The sequence below is a fragment of the Octopus bimaculoides genome, chromosome 11 (assembly GCF_046866305.1).
Source record: "Octopus bimaculoides isolate indiv1 chromosome 11, ASM4686630v1, whole genome shotgun sequence".
Lineage (NCBI taxonomy): Eukaryota > Metazoa > Mollusca > Cephalopoda > Octopoda > Octopodidae > Octopus > Octopus bimaculoides.
This window is the reverse complement of record NC_142938.1, coordinates 62,080,299-62,097,745: the sequence shown is the minus strand read 5'-3', so window position 1 is coordinate 62,097,745 and position 17,447 is coordinate 62,080,299. Positions and strand designations below refer to the sequence as shown.

At 39.8% G+C, this 17,447-nt stretch overlaps 2 protein-coding genes across 2 annotated transcripts; one reads left to right on the top strand and one right to left on the bottom strand.

The window, feature by feature from the left end:
• Positions 1–8: 8 nt before the first annotated feature.
• Positions 9–3,330, top strand: LOC149133371 (uncharacterized). Its single transcript, XM_089360203.1, has one exon. The coding sequence runs from the start codon at positions 1,771–1,773 to the stop codon at positions 2,320–2,322; it is 552 nt and encodes a 183-aa protein (XP_089216329.1). The 5' UTR covers positions 9–1,770; the 3' UTR covers positions 2,323–3,330.
• A 7,262-nt stretch (positions 3,331–10,592) lies between these two features.
• Positions 10,593–16,744, bottom strand: LOC106879598 (uncharacterized). Its single transcript, XM_014929239.3, has 2 exons — positions 16,308–16,744; positions 10,593–12,373 (listed from the first exon to the last, which is right to left on the bottom strand). The coding sequence occupies exon 2, from the start codon at positions 12,343–12,345 to the stop codon at positions 11,074–11,076; it is 1,272 nt and encodes a 423-aa protein (XP_014784725.1). The 5' UTR covers positions 12,346–12,373; positions 16,308–16,744; the 3' UTR covers positions 10,593–11,073.
• Positions 16,745–17,447: the final 703 nt, after the last annotated feature.

Below are 17,447 nucleotides of genomic sequence, written 5' to 3'. Positions count from 1 at the left end.
CCTTCCTTTCTTTCTTTCTTTCCTCCTTCCTTTCTTCCTTCCTTTCTGCCTTCCTTCCATTATTTGTTTTCTCCCTTCCTTTCTTTTCTCCCTTCCTTTCTTTCTCACTTCCTTCTTTGCTTCCTTTCTTTCTTACTTTCTTCCTTTCTTCCTTCCTTTCTTTTTTGTTTCTTTCTTCCTTCCTTTCATTCATTCTTCCTTTCTAACTTCCTTTCTTTCGTTCGTTTGTTCGTTCGTTCCTTTCTTTCTTTCTTTCTTCATTCTTTCCCTTCTTTCTTCCTTTTTTCCTGTCGTTCTTTCTTCCTTTCTTCCTTCCTTTCTTCTTTCCTTTCTGCGTTTCTTCCTTTCTTTCTTTCTTTTTTCGTTCCTCTCTTCCTTCCTTCTTTCCTTCCTTTCTTTCTTTCTTTCTTCCTTCCTTCCTTCCTTTCTTTTTTCTTTCTTTCTTCCTTCCTTTCTTCCTTCCTTTCATTCTTTCTTCCTTTCTTACTTCCTTTCTTTCTTCCTTCCTTCCTTCTTTCCGTCCTTCCTTCCTTTCTTTCTTCCTTCCTTCCTTCCTTCCTTTCCTCCTTCCTTCCTTCCTTCCATTCTTTCTTCCTTCCTTCCTTTCTTCCTTTCTTTCTTTCTTTCTTTCTTCCTTCCTTTCTTTCTTTCTTTCTTTCTTCCTTCCTTCCTTTCTTTCTTCCTTCCATTCTTTCTTCCTTCCTTTCTTCCTTCCTTCCTTTCTTTCTTTCTTTCTTCCTTCCTTCCTTTCTTCCTTCCTTTATTCCTTCCTTCCTTTCTTTCTTCCTTCCTTCCTTCCTTCCTTTCCTCCTTCCTTCCTTCCTTCCATTCTTTCTTCCTTCCTTCCTTTCTTCCTTTCTTTCTTTCTTTCTTTCTTCCTTCCTTTCTTTCTTTCTTTCTTTCTTCCTTCCTTCCTTTCTTTCTTCCTTCCATTCTTTCTTCCTTCCTTTCTTCCTTCCTTCCTTTGTTTGTTTGTTTCTTCCTTCCTTTCTTTCTTTCTTCCTTCCTTTCTTTCTTCCTTTCTTTGTTTGTTCCTTTCTTCCTTTCTTTGTTTGTTCCTTTCTTCCTTCCTTTCTTTCTTCCTTCCTTCCTTCCTTCCGTCCTTCCTTTCTTTCTTCCTTCCTTCCTTTCTTCCTTTTTTGTTTCTTTCTTTTTCTTTCTTTCTTTCCTTATTTCTTTCTTTCTTTCTTCCTTTCTTTCTTTCTTCCTTCCTTATTTTTTTTCTTTCTTTCTTTTTCTTTCTTTCTTTCTTTCTTTCTTACTAAGTTCCTTCCTTTCTTTTTTTCTTTCTTTCTTTCTTTCTTCCTTCCTTTCTTTCTTCTTTCCATTCTTTCTTTCTTCCTTCCTTCCTTCCTTTCTTTCTTTCTTTCTTTCTTAATTCCTTCCTTCCTTTCTTTCCTTCTTTATTCCTTTATTTATTTATTTCTTTCTTCCTTTCTTTTTTCCTTTCTTTCTTTCTTCCTTTCTTCTTTCCTTTCTTTCTTCCTTCCTTCCTTCCGTCCTTTTTTCTTTCTTTCTTTTTCTTACTTTCTTTCCTTCTTTCTTTGTTTCTTTCTTTCTTCCTTAATTCCTTCCTTCCTTTCTTTCTTTCTTCCTTCCTTTCTTTCTTCCTTTCTTCCTTCCTTCCTTCCTTCCTTCCTTCCTTTCTTTCTTTCTTTCTTTCTTTCTTCCTTCCTTCCTTCCTTCCTTCCTTCCTTCCTTTGTGCTGCCGAGCCTGAGGTTGCTGAACCTGAAGAAGTTGCTGTTGCTGCGTCATCTCGTGATGCTCCGATGTCTGAACGCGGTTCTCCTGGAGTTCAAAGCAGCAGTGTGGTCCCCGTTAGGAAGAAGCCACAGGAGTTCGATGGCAAGGTGTCGTGGGAAGCTTACCGGATCCAGTTCGAAATGTTAGCTGACCAAAACGATTGGGACGAGGGTCAAAGAGCCATTCAGCTTGCCACTAGTCTGAAGGGTCCTGCACTGGAGGTGCTGGGCCAGCTGTCGAAAGCAGACAGGGGTCGATACTCGGCGCTCGTTGAAGTTCTCAACAGGAAATATGGAACTATGTGCCAGAGTGAAATGTACAGGGCACGTTTCCGCACCCGTGTTAGAGCTCGAGGGGAGCCTCTACAGCAGCTTGCCCATGATTTGGAAAGCACGGTACACAAGGCATACCCTACAGCTACCCCCGAACTCTTATCTCTTCTTCTAAAGGAACAGTTCATCGATGCGCTGGACAATGTAGATCTGAAGGTCCAGGTGAAACAGACACGGCCAGGTACGATGCAGGAGGCGTTGGCTAGGGCTCTGGAGTTCGAGTCCTACGTCAAAACTAGCACCTGAAATTTCCGGGTGAGTTGCAGCTCCGGATTCAAGGCAAGGAGAGGAACAGTCCGTGAAGTTGAAGGACTTGGAAATAGTCGAAAACTTTGTGAGCGGAAGGAAGAGATGACTGGTGTGTGTTGTTGGCACTGTGGGAAATGTGGACACAGGCGGCGGGACTGCTACAGTTGGCGGCAAGAGAAGAAACAGAACGATAGAGCAGGATCTGTTTTCAAGGGCGAATGTAGGTGTTGCAAGAAAAAGGGACACATGAGTTATGACTGCTCAACAAGAAATAAAGAGTCGGAAAACTAAGAAGAGCTGGTTTTAAGGGGCAACCACCAGCCAGACGTTCCAAAGGAGCCCCACACTCGAGACGGCGTGCAGGGTCTGTGATTGACAGCACACGAGTGGGTGGAAGAGAAGAGCACAGTAAAAAGTGTAGACGTACCACGGTGACTGGATCAGTGGCCACCGGAGAAGTGCAAAAGAGGCAGATGGAAGATGCCGACTTAGGGCCAGTGGTAGAGTGGCTGCAGCAGGGATCAGCGAGACCATCTTGGGAGGATATATCCAGGTCCAGCCCTGAAACTAAAAGCTATTGGGGCCAGTGGGACCTTCTTCGTTTGAACGATGGGCTGCTCGAGAGGCGATGGGAGACACCAGATGGCCTTAATAAGTATTGGCAGTTGGTGATACCCAAGAAGATGAGGCCTGAGCTGTTGGAAGAAGCCCATAACCAGATTACCAGTGGACATCTGGGGGTGAAGAAAACCTTGAATCGACTGCGGCATAGATTCTATTGGACGGGCATGCGCCAGGACGTCCAGGAATGGTGTCGTTATTGTGATGTGCGTTGCGCCAAGAAGGGACCGAAGAAGCGGGGTTGTGCCCTTCTGCAGTTATACCAAGTGGGTGTACCCATGGAAAGGGTAGCTGCGGATATTGCTGGGCCGTTGCCACTCACGGAAAGAGGAAACAAGTACATATGTGTGACCATGGACTACTTCACGAAGTGGCCTGAGGCCTATGCCATCCGTGATATGGAAGCTACAACGGTCGCGCAGGTATTGGTAGATCAGTTCTTCTGCCGGTTCGGGGTGCCCCAGGAGTTACATTCCGATCAAGGTAGGAGCTTTGAATCGGCTGTGTTACAGGAGTGCTGTAAGCTGTTGGGGATAAAGAAAACCGGGACAACCCCCAATGAGACCACAATCGGACGGGATGGTGGAGAAGTTTAACTAGACACTGGAACAGGAACTGGCTAAATATAGTGTAGAAGGACAGATGGAATGGGATCTGAAGCTACCTGCGCTATCGCTCGCATATCGATCGGCGACACACGAGACCACTGGCTACTCACCTGCGAAGTTGATGTTGGGCCATGAAGTAAGGCTACAGGTTGATCTGTTAATGGGAAGACCACCAGGGGAGGAACTGCCCAGGGAAACCTCCAGCTATGTGAAGTATCTGCAGGAAAGTCTGACTGAGGTACACCAGCAAGTTAGAGAAGCCCTGAAGTTTTCAGGTGAAGTAATGAAGCGTCGGCACGACCCAGGGCTAGTGAAGTCGATTTTAAGGAGGGTGATGAAGTGTGGTTTCATAACCCCAGGCGGAAAAGAGGGCAGTCACCGAAGTTGCAGAGTCTATGGGAAGGGCCTTATACGGTGATGGATCGCCTGTCCGATGTGACATACCGGATTCGAGGAGGCAGGAGAACTTCTCCGAAAATTGTACACGCAAACCGTCTGTGGAAGTACCATGGGTCTGACCAGTTCAGCTGGAGCACGCCTGCAGGGGTTGGATCCACTTGCTAAGAGAGTCAGAGAGAGAGAACCGCAAGCTGACAACAAGTTGATCAGAGGGCCAACTTTTGCTGGTCCGGGAAATTGAGGGCATGGAGAAATGCAGACGAGTCTAAGTCCCTACGCACCGAGAAGAAGCATCGATTTAGGAGTTTGGAAAACGTTGTTTACTTTTGTCGGGACGACAAAGAACTAGGGAAGGGGTAGTGATGCGACCACCGAAAAACAAATTAATGTTATATCCCTATTTCCCGAGCTGGGTTTGAAACCGTATTCTGGTTGTTGAGGATAATGGTATTTCCTTTGTCCTGTGAACAAGTACAGTTATTTTTAGCGTAGGAGTGATCGGTGACCCTTTCCGGTCACCGAAAGTTCAGAAAAACAAGTTAAGGAACTGTACTAAACTGACCCAACTGTGGAGGGGGTAACGTAGGACTGCTGGGTACGGTATCTCTCATAAATACGGGAGCGATAGTTGGCATTGAGCAGTTGGTTGACGGAGTTGGATGAAGAACGCGGGCCAGTGAAGAACGAGTATGTGACAGCAGCGGTCAGCAAGATGAACAGAGAGGCTGACAGAAAGAGGCTGAGAGAGAGAGAGCCTATGGTGAGAAAGTACCAGTCAGCAGATAGGGACTGAAGCAACGAGAGAGAGGGGCAGAGAGATGGGACTATTGTGGCAGCCAAAAGATTGTAGTAGACTACTATGTTGGTCACTTCTTGTGGATTGTAGTGGGAGTTTTGAAGGAAAGGAAATTCTTGCGGTAAAGGTTTGTGTAAATATTCTTCAAAGAAAAATGTGCTTGTCGTTACATGTTTTAAAAGAAAAGAAAGAACTGTGCTAACTCTTGTTAAATGGCAGAAAAGAAAAGAAAAACAACGAAGTGAAAGAACTTTTAATTGACTTGATATATGAACTCTGATTGGAAACGCTATTGTTAAATGTCACATGTTAATTTCAGAATTACTGTTATGCTGTTTTGTATTGATGATGTATTGTTTTGATCATGTAAAAAGAAAAAGTTAGTTTCACTACGCAACGTATGGTCTCCGTGTTATTCCTTCCTCCTTTTTCCTGTTGTCTTCGTTACGTGCACCGGCTGGGCTTGGTCGTGGCGAACATCCCGACTCATTGAGCGTCGACGTTCGCGCGCGCGAGAGTTTTCTCTTTGTTTGAGGTGATTCGCGTGCGGGAGTTCGTAACAATATAGAATTAATTTACAAAGGTACCATTAATTCTATTTTTATCCAATGCCACTAGTTTAAGAAGGATAATAAGAGAATCAACATATATATATATATATATATATATATATATATATATATATATATATATATATATATATATATATATATATATATATACTCCATTGCCGAACCGCTAATTTACGAGGACATTTTAACGACCTCCATTCCCGAACCGCTAAGTTACGGGGACATTTTATCGAACTCCATTGTCGAATCGCTAGGTTACGGGGACATTTAATCGATCTCCATTGCCGAACAGCTATATTACGGGGACATTCTATCGATTTCCATTGCCGAACCGTCAAGTTACGTGGACATTTCTCATCCTAGGAACTTTCCATGAAATTTGCATACAGCCAATCAGAGCTCAACTATCAAACTAATTCATGAGCACGTAACAAGTAATGGGTGATAATATAAGGTCACTTGGGTAAGGATCGTAAGATTGTGATTTTGATTCCCGGATACGAAATTTTTTCCCACGTGAGTTCCGGAACCCAGTTATGAAAACATTTGCATACAGCCAATCAGAGCTTAACTATCAAACTAATTCATGAACACGTAACAAGTGATGTGTGATAATATAAGGTCACTTGCGTAAGGATCATAAGTTCCGGACCCCAGTTATGAAATTTTTCCCCTCGGAACTTTCCAGGGAAATCCTCGGAACTTTCCAGGACCCCCGGAAGTTCCATGAAGTTGGTCTTAAATCCTCGGAACTTCCCAGGTAATCCCCTGAACTTTCCAGGAAATAGTCGGAATTTTCCAGAAATTCCCCCGAAAATTCCAGGAAAATCCTCGTAAGTTTCCAGGAAAATCCTCGAAATTTTCCAGGAATTTGCTCCTACATCCTCGGAACTTACCAGGACATCATCGGAATTTTATAGGAAGTTTCTCCTAAACGCTTGGAACTTTCGGGAAGTTGCTCCTAAATCCTCAGAACTTTCCAGCATTTTGCTCCAAAATTCCTGGGAACTTTCCAGGACACCCTCGGAATTTTCCAGCAAGTTCCTCCTAAATCGTCGGAACTTTCTAGGAAGTTGCTCCTCAATCCTCGAAACTTTCCAATAAATCCTCGGAATTTTCCAGGATGTTGCTCGTAACCCCTCGGATCTTTCTTGGAAGTTGTACCTCAATCGTCGGAATTTTCCAGGAAATCATCAGAACTTTCCAGGAAGTTGCTCCTAAATCCTCGGAACTTTCCAGGAAATCCCCAGAATTTTCCAGGAAATCATCAGAATTTTCTATGAAGTTGCTCCTAAGTCCTCAGAACTTTCCAGAAAGTATCGGGTGGGTCCATTTTATCGATCTCCATTGCTGAACCGCTAAGTTATGCGGGGGCATTGTATCAATCGCCATGGCCGAACCGATAATTTTCAGAGGGGAGCATTTTATCGATCTGAATTGCTCAACCGCTAATTAGGGAGGCATTTTATCGATCTCCAATGCAGAACTGCTAAGTTATGGGTGGGATTGTGCATTTTATCGCTCTGCTTTGCCGAACCGCTTACTTCAAGCGTACGTATGCACGTACGTAAGCACGTACGCATGTACGTATGAACGTACGCACTTACATATGCAAGTACGTAAGTTCCGATGAATTAGGAGCAACTTCCTGGAAAACTCCGAGGATTTCCTTGAAATTTCCAAGGAAAAGGAGTAATTTTTTGGAATGTTCCTAGGATTTCATAGCAACTTCCTGGAAAGTTCTGAGGATTTAAGAGCAACTGCCTGGAATGTTCCGAGGTTTTAGTGCATCTTCCTGCAAAGTTCCGAGTATTTAGGAGCCACTTCGTGGAAATTCCTAGGTTTTACTGGAAAGTTCCGAGGTTTTAGGAGCAACTTCCTGGGATGTTCCGAGGATTTAGGGAATCTTCCTTGAAAATTCCGAGCTTTACCTGGAAAGTTCCGAGGATTTAGGAGCAACTGCCTGGAAAGTTCAAAGTGTTTAGAAGTAACTTCCTAAATAGATCCGCGGATTTAGGAGGAACTTCTTCGGAAGTTGGGAGGTTTTAGGAGCAACTTCCAGTAAAGTTCCGAGGATTTAGGGCCAATTATCTGGGAAATTTCGAGTATTTAAAAGCAACATCCTGGAAAGTTCCGAGTGTTTAGGAGCAACTTCCTGAAAAGTTCCGAGGATTTGGGAGCAACTTCCAGGAATTTTCCGTGTATGTACGAACAACTTCCTGAAAAATTTCGATGATTTTCTTGAAAGTTCCTAGGATTTGGGGGCAACTTCCTGGAAAGTTACGAGGATTTATGAGCAACTTCCTGGAAAGTTCCGAGGATTTAGGAGCAACTTCCTGGAAAGTTTCGTGGATTTAGGAGCAATTACCTGGAAATTTAAGAGGATTTAAGAGCAAATTCCTGAAAATTTCCGAGGGCTTAGGAGGAACTTCTTGGAAAACTCCGTGGTTTCCTAGAAAGTTCTAAGGATTTAAGAGTAACTTCCTGGAAAGTTCCGGGGATTTCATAGCAACTTCCTAGAAAGTTCCGATGATTTGGGAGCAACTTCCGGGAAAGTTGCAAGGTTTTAATAGCAATTTCCTGGAAATTTGCAAAGTTTTAGGAGCATCTTCCTGGAAAATTCCGAGGATTATGAGCCTCTTCCTGGAAGTTCTGTGTATTTAGGTGCAACTTCCTGGAAATTCCGAGGATTTAGGAGAAACATCCTGGAAAATTCAGAGGATTTAGGAGTAAATTCCTGTAAAGTTTCGAAGAATTAGGAGCAACTTCCTGGAAAGTTCCGAGTATATAGGAGCAACTGCCTGGAAATTTCCGAGGGTTTAGAAGTAACTTCCTGGATAGATCCGAGTATTTAGGAGTAACTTCCTGGGAAGATCCGAGGGTTTAGGAGTAACTTCCTAGAAAGTACCGTTGATTTGGGAGCAACTTCCTGGATAATTCCGAGAATTTAGGAGCAAACTCCTGGAAATTCCGAGGATTTGGGAGTAACTTAGAAAATTCCTATTATTTCCTTGAATGTTCTGAGGATTTCGATGCAACTTGGAAAATCCCGATGATTTAGCAGCAACTTCCCTGAAAACTTTTGACGAAAATAAAATTTTGAAAAACTTTTCATGTTTTGACGAAAATTTTGAAAAACTTTTCAAAAAGTTTTGAGTTAAATTTTGAAAAACTTTTCAAAAGTTTTGACCAAAATTTTGAAAATCTTTTCAAGAAGTTTTGATTAAAATTTTGAAAAACTTTTCAAAATTTTTGACGTTAATTTTGAAAAACATTTCAAAAGTTTTGACGAAAATTTTGACAAACTTTTCAAAAGTTTTGATGAAAATTTTGAAAAACATTTCAAAAGTTTTGACGAAAATTTTGAAAAACATTTCAAAAATTTTGACGGAAATTTTGAAATTTTCCCAAAACTTTTTGACGGAAATTTTGAAATTTTCCCAAAACTTTTTGACGAATATTTTGAAAAACTTTTCAATAGTTTTGACCAGAATTTTGAAAAACTTTTCAAAAACTTTTGATGAAAATTTTGAAAAACTTTTCAAAAATTTTTGAGGAAAATTTTGAAAAACTTTTGACGAAAAGTATCTTGCTAAAGAACACAGCGCGCCGGTAGGTATTCAACTCATTTCCTTTCGATCGTGGGCTGAATATCCTAACCACTTAGCCAGATGCATTCATTTATACCGCTATTCATGGGATATGCCTAAATACCAGTCTTGAGAAATTAGGCTTCTCCAAACCAGAAAGGAGAAAGCTAATTCGAAGACTACAGATCCAATCCATGACTGGAACTGTAAAAATCGATAAAACTTTCTGTCTGTCTATCTATATCTCTTTATTTACATCTAACTATATCTCTCTTTCTATCTCTATCTGTTTATCTTTCTATCTATCTATATCTATTTATCTCTATCTTCCTCTCAGTCTCTTAGACTCGATATTATTTTCAGTTTTAGTACAGTAAACAGCAAGTTACTTCTGGCTTATAGACACCAGGCAGACTGCACTCACACAATTGCACTCACACAATTGCACTCACACACAAATCTAACTATTTACTTTTGCAGCGTTTTGTGCTTTTTTCTTGTTGACAGAATTACTGATAAAAATAAGTTCATAATTTACTGATCTAACTTAAAATTTTCACTTAAATCCGTACACTTTATTAATTTCCCTAAAAATTTGTTATTTACTTTTGCAACGGTTTTGTGTTTTTCCTGTTGTTGACAGTTTTTTCTGGTTCCTTCAATATCGGTTCTTTGGTTCATTGAATGACAAATTTCGCTTCAATCTGTACAATTCTTTATTTTCCGTAAAAATTTCTTATTTACTTTCTGCCCGTCGTATTAAGAAATATAATTTCCGTTACCAAGCTATTTTCATTGTTTACTATTTTCTGCACCCGTGTATTTCTGTATACATACATAACCATGCGTGGAAGGAAAGTGTCAAATTTATCTACAATGTCAAGGTCAGCCAAAAGTTCTTTAATCCGAGTAATGCCGGGTATTATATAATATATTATAATATAATATAACATAATAAAATATATAAAATAATATAATCTATAATTTATACATAGGCGCAGGTGTGCCTGTGTGGTAAGAAATTTGCTTCTCAACCACATGGTTCCGGGTTCAGTCTCACTGCGCATCACCTCCAGCCGACCTTGTGAGAGCAATTTGGTAGACGTAACTGAAAAAAAACCGTCGTACATATATACGTGTGGGGGGGGGCTATGTGACGGCGCACGGCCTAGCGGGTAGGGTGTTGCGCTCATGATCGCTAGATCGTGAGCGCAATTCCTAGACCGGGTGATGTGTTGTTTTTGAGCAAGACATTTCATCTCGCGTTGCTCTGCCATCACTTTGACATCTGACACGCGTAGCCCACATTGCACCTTTTCAGACATCGTCGATTTGATGGAGAGAGAGAGCTAATGTGCAGAACAAACATTTGATCACTATAAGCAAATCATTTGTGCAGGTTGTTCGGCAAAAGCTGAGCTCTCATACATCGTCACGACGGGAGAGTCCATCATCGTGTATGTGTGTGTGCGCGCCCTCGTGTGTATGTGTATGCACGGGTGTATGTCTATGTGAGTTTGAATGTTTCTGCATGCGTTTGGATATTCCCGTGTGTGTGTGTTTGTGTGTGTGTGTGTGTTTGTGTGTGTGTGTGTGTGTGTGCGTGTGTGCGCGCGTGCATGTGTGCGTGCGTGTGTGCGTGTGTGTATCTGTGTGAACAGATATAGAAACGACAAACACATTATTCAATATAAAATGCACAGTGTATTTATTCATTCACCCTAAACAGGACATATGTATTGTTGATGCACCGAGCTTTGCCTGTTACGCTTTTCATGCAACGAACTGTGAAGTTGGATATATATACATGTGTGTGTGTGTGTGTGTGTGTGTGTGTGTGTGTGTGTGTGTGTGTGTGTGTGTGTGTGTGTGTGTGTGTGTGTGTGTGTGTATGCAAATATCATGTAAAAGGTATCAATACATTAGTCAATTGCACATAAATGTCTGATGAAATGGTCTGGTTATGGAATAAGATGATAGAATATATTATTGAACAAATAAATAATTATTTTATAGAAACAGTAGCAACCTAATGTGAACAATATCACTATTCGTATATATACATTTATGCAATAATTTTGTCCATAAAATTTATAAATTATTGTTAGGTTTCATTTTGATCCGTATTTTGCAGTACTTAATATAAGTTCGGTTCATCTCTTTTATTTCTGTTTTATTCCAAATAATTTTTTTACCTCGTCTATAAAATTCTGATTCCTGCAACCGTAAATTATAGGATTTATACTTGAGTTGACGTAAAAACTATGTCGTGCGAGCCAATAGAAAATAGCTGTCGCTACCGACATTGAGCTTTCAGATTTCAAAACTGCATTCGCCATCATCGCCACCACACTAGGTATATAGGTGACTATAAAGATGAATGTAATCATCATCATTGTTACAGTGGTTCGTTGAACTCGGGTAGCTTGTTCTCTTGCACGTCTAACACTATTTGACTCCCTTGGTAAAGTTTTATTTGATTGCTTTTTCTGTAATTCCTTTTTCTCTGTTGATTTTTTCGATTGAGCTGCAACATTGTCGATGGAATATACGCCAGAGGATGAGGAAGTAGTGTTGGATACATTCTCTGTGGTTGATATGTTCACAAATTCAATTTCTTGATTGGAAGTAGAACTGTCGGCAGGGTTTTCAATGTTCACTATGGCTTCACTTTTTCGCTTGTCGTCTTTGGATTTAAAACTAACAGTATTAGTTACTGATGTCAAGACTGGTTGGCTTGTCTTGATGACGCTTCGCATCCGACGTAAAACAATGGAATAAAATGTTATCAAAAGAAAAATAGTGAAAAAGGTTACAAGCAAATAGAAAGCGAAGAATCCCAGCTGGTAATAATTTGGCTTTTTTGAATTTTTGGATGAGCAAGAATAGCTATAGATTCCTGGATATTTCGTCGGTTTTTTTATACTCCCATAGTAAAGAAGAGCAATACTTCCCTGTATTGCACAGAAAATAAAAATACAGACACAGATGATTTTAGCAGCTGTCATTGTTATCTGAGGTTTCAGTGGTTGGCATACTTTTCTGTATCTATCTATAGCAATAGCCACAAGAAAACCACAGTTACAAAGTCCTGTAAATACAGATAAACACATATGATTTTTGCACATTGCATCCCAGGTTGTCATCATGGGGTAAACATTTTGGACAATGCGACCTGGAGTTATAATGGCACACATTATCAAATCAGCACAAGCCAGCATGACGACAAACAAATAAGTTGGCGATAATTTCAAACGAAATCCGTAAACGTAAACTGTTAAAGTGTTACCAATGAAACCAAAGATCATTGTTAATATAACTAGAATGGTTGAAGGGATTCTTACTAAAACTTGTTGTCTGTTGAGTTCTTCAATAGTGATGCTTTGAGTTATATTCATTGTGCCATTCAGTACCGAATCTGTATATGACTCCATGTTTTATAAAACAACTCCTTTACAAGAACTGAAAAAAAATAAAAGGAAAATGAAATGACAGGTAAAGTCGTTGAGTTTTCCTACTTTTTTTTAAAGCATTATCATCATCATCATCATCATCATCATCATCATCATCATCATCATCATCATCATCATCATCATCATTATTATTATTATTATTATTATTATTATTATTATTACTATATAGCGGGGAGATGACAGAATCGTTAGCACGCCGGGAAAAATGCTTAATAGCATTTGGTCCGTCTTTACGTTCTGAGTTCAAATTCCGCCGAAGTTGACTTTGCCTTTCATCATTTCGAGGTCGATATATTAAGTACCAGTTGCGTACTAGAGTCGGTTTAATCAACTGGCCCCCTCCCCCAAAATTTCGGGCCTTGTGCCTAGAGTAGAAAAGATTATTATTATTATTATTATTATTATTATTATTATTATTATTATTATTATTATTATTATTATTATTATTATTAAGGCAGCCTTTTAAATTACAAGTATAATTCATTTGGCGAGCATAATTTTCGTCTACTTCCCAGTTTTGACTCACAAGACTTGATTCGGTCCAAAGATGTAATAAAAGATACTTGCCCGTAAGGTATCATATAGATTTGCGAACCTGTGATTGCAAAAAAAAAAAAAAAAAAAAAACTTCTTAAAACAGTGACGTAGCTACATTGAGTGCATGCTAGGGCAGTTCCTGAGTTTTCCTCCAATTCCCGCTCCTGCGGGGCCCCAACCCTTTGCAGGCTTATACAGCAAACGCAAAAGTATCGCCCCCATCAAAGGATTTGCTTGGGGGTGGACTGCCACATTCGTTCCCCTCCTAGTTACACTACTGTCTTAAGCATTCCGCCATACTCCGTTCGCATAACATTCGGCTACATTTCATCCACTCTACGATTAACGTAGCACAAAAGCACTGCTAGAGTACGACAGTGCACTAAATCAAAATACCAGATAGATAGATAGATACATACATACATACATACATACATACATACATACATACATACATACATGCATGCATGCATGCATGCATGCATGCATGCATGCATACAGACAAACAGACAGACAGACAGACACGCCCCCCACACACACACACACATACAAACAGTAACAAAACAAGGAAATGATAAAAATATATTAAACAGATATATATGTATATGTGTGTGCGTATATATATATATATATATGTGTGTGTGTGTGTGTGTGTGTGTACGTGTGTTATATGTGTGTGTACACACATACATGAGTCTATGTATGCATGTATGTGAGTGTGGGCATATATATATATATATATATATATATATATATATATGGGGGGGGGCATCCTCGTTTCCAGTAGTTTTAATCGGATGGGCGTTGACTCTCCTGAGTTCATCCGTCCTTGATGGGTCTCGTTTTTCATTCTGTAGGCTGTCCAAAAAGCGTCCTACTCACCAAGTCAGGCTTGGTTGGGTCGACTGCTGCTTAGTCACTGACGACCTGACCATGCTACAAGTTGTACTGGGTTATGTAGTACCAGTAACGCTCAAGAGTAACCTGACACACTAATTACACACACACACACACTCACACGCGCACACACTCACACACACACACACACGCAAGTAAGCACATTGATATAAAACAAGGTACAAAAAATAGTATTCGAATTTAAAAGGTAAAGTAAAGAGCCCTCTCGGAGATGAATGACCATGGAATTGCACCTAGAAAGTTTCCCTCCGAGGCACAAATCTGGGCAAGGTTGTTTATGGAAGACCAGCAGTCGCCCATGCATATTAACCTCCCCTCTCTACGCCACCGATGTTATCCAAAGAAAAGGCATAGGTCGATGCAGCTTGACACCTGTGACGTCGTAACTCATTTCTACAGATGAGTGGTCTGGAGCAACATGAAATAAAGTGTCTTGCTCAAGAACATAACGCATAGCCTGGTCCGCGAATCCAACTCACTACCTCATTATTGTGATCCCGACGCTCGAACCACTGAGCCATGTAACTTCACTAAAAGTAGAGTAATATACTATTTATTAAAGCTAAAAAAATAATCTTCACGAAATGTTGCTTATAGTTTCAGGTGGCCGTTCGTCTGACAGTTGATATAATATTGTATGTATGTATGTATGTATGTATGTGTTGCTGTTTGTCACCCCCTCACTTACACACACACATCCCTTGACAACCGTTATTGGTTTGATTACGTCTTCTCTCAAAAGAAAAACCGATAGAATAAGTACCAGATTTTAAAATAAGTACTGGGGTCGATGTATCCACCTTGCAAGACTAAATGCTTCAAGGCGGTGCCCCAGCGTGGTGGCAGTGCAATGACTGAAGCAAGTAAATGAGAACCCCAAATGTATGAAAAACACAGTCTCTCTCAATGGAATTCGAACTCTGAACTTAGAACCACGTGACTAAATAAAGACGGCTCGTACGTCAGTCACTCTGTTTAGTCAACCTTCACACTTCCTACGAAAGCAACAGTAACAATAACAAGCCAATTCGGAAGACTTTATGTTGTCGCTAGACCTATTTGAAAATGCAAGGAAATTCTCGTTAGCACTTTGACTGTCCTGTGTATCACATTTAATACACAGGGCATAATTCCTTGGCATCCACGCATCGTATATGCTACAGATTCCCTTTTCTTTTCTTTTTTATTTTTCATCTCCAGAGTAACTTGCGACTTATGAAAGGAAAGCTCTATCTTACTCAGAATGTATGAGACAAGCGCTAACTAAAAGTCAAGCATGGACGTTAGGACAAACTTGTACAAGTGTTTTGAACAGGTAAAATGTTTTGGACATGTAAAGGGTTGAATTACAGTGTAACAAATTCTACTTTTTTTTGTCTTTGGTTAGTGTTATTTCATATTTGCTTCTATCTAGAAACTTTATTCCCTTCAAACTTTGCTTTTGTGGCCTGGACATCAATATTTTGAAATTCGCCAATTTTCCATTACATATCAAACAGATTCAGCGCTGAGTTGCTGAAGCAGAAATGTCGTTATAACAAATATTCTGCTCAATACCTCAGATTTGTTTGTTAGTTGTTTAACCTTAACTCCTTGAGCACGTCCTTTAGTGGCTGACAGTATGTGCATCCCTGATCATGAGCAGGAGTAGTGGAGAAGCATTGTAACCATGTGTTGAGATTGATTCTTTGGAGTTTGAATAAATGTAGCAAGAGCAGTTTGAAGGAAATATTGGCCATTTTTCGTACTTTCTAAAGGTAAGCAAATAGGAAATAACAGTTGTTACCCAAGGACAAAAATCGTGTTACACAGTGTTATACCCTACAGACTTTAAAATGATATCTGTTACTACATTGTGTAATGTAGTATTTGATAACATCTGAAAACAAACAGAATGGTCATTAGTGGATTGCTTTTGATCAAAGCTCTACTAGAACAGTGCTGACTTGAGGCTTAGCAACAGCAATTACTGCAACAATAATTAAAGCTACCAAATCTTCCTAATATGAAACCCTACCGTTTTAACCTTTTGCTTGTCCAAAGCATTTTCATAAGTTTGTCCAAAACAGCCACGATTGCTTTCAGGTTTTTAGTAAGCCCTTGTGTCATAAATGTAAATTTTTCTTTCCCTAAGACCAAAGATGTTTGGTGGTTGAAATAAAATTGGTGGTTGAAATAAAATTGGTTGAAATAAAATATTTCTGGTGGTTGAAATAAAATTGGATATATGTATTATATATGATGCATGGACGCCAGAAAAATATGTTCTGTGTATCACATGTGAAACAAAAGACGAGCAAAATGTTAAAAGAAAGTGCTACATTAGATAATACAGCTCTATGTACTGTGGCTATAAAAAAAGGGAGGGAGATGTCACGGTTGGAATGGCTTTGCTCATGTTTGCTCAAAGAGGATTGATCTGGTGCTAAACAACAATCACAACAAAAATTAGTGTAAAGCTAACTTACCTTTATTCAGAACCAATAATATGCACACACGACTGTGCGAGCGATTGATGGTGTTTCTACGTAGTCGTTCGAGCCGCTAGATCAAACAGCCGAATCTCCTTCAAACTTCACTTCAGCGTCTTAAAAATTGTTGTATATATATTGTATGTAGCTGCGTCCTTGAAATGTATGTCAGGGGGAAAGAAGGCAAAACAAACGATTACAGTTGTGAGCGCAACCAAACGGAACAGAGAAAAATCCTTCAGCTGAATATAATGTTTGAAACACGATTCATGAATGACAGAAGTCTTCTGATGCGAAGTAGTGTAGAAATTCTTTTATATTGTCTGTAGTGGCTGTTACTGTAGTCGAGGATCGTTTTCCGTATTAATATAATTGGTCAATTCATTTACGTCAAGCAATCCGCTCCTGCTTTCTGAACTATGTCTTTCCGAAATGGAAAAAAAAAAGCTGATGTTTTCGAGTTGGGTGGATATGTATTTATTTATTTATTTATTTATTTATTTAAGTTTACATACGATGTATGTATAATTAACATCCTAATCGTGATAGATTACTGATAAAGCAACTTAACGCACCATACAAACCTAAATGCTTTGTTTATTTTTTTACATTTTTTGAGAACTTCAATAGAATCCTAAATAGGCTAGGCATGAACTATTAAACGGATTTCTCTATATATTTAACATATCACTTGAGTTAGCATATTATTATTATTATTATTATTATTATTATTATTATTATTATTATTATTATTATTATTATTATTATTATCATCATCATTACTGAGTGAGAGTACAAATATACGAAACCCAGTATACCCATCATAACTACATGTCTGGTAAGGGTACACCAGACACATGCATCACAACCATATTTGCGCAGTTTAGTGATCTCGTATTAATATTAACAGAGCATGACCTTGCAGGTGGGGACCCTGTTAGAATTTTCTTCAGGTCGAGTAGCCCATCCCGCTCAAAAGGTCCCTGAATAAGGGTTGTTTAAGGATATTAAACGAAACACCCATGTTTCCAGAGGTGAATGTGGTATGACGTCAGTGTCTGGGGAGGCTGACCGGAAGGGCGAGTCGACCGGAAGGGGAAAAAGGGCAGAGGGAGCCTCGATCGGCGTTCGTGCCCT

Bases quoted from the DNA above. Each gene is read 5' to 3' on its own strand.
- LOC149133371 (XM_089360203.1), top strand. From the start codon at position 1,771: ATGTCTGAACGCGGTTCTCCTGGAGTTCAAAGCAGCAGTGTGGTCCCC.
- LOC106879598 (XM_014929239.3), bottom strand. From the start codon at position 12,345: ATGGAGTCATATACAGATTCGGTACTGAATGGCACAATGAATATAACT.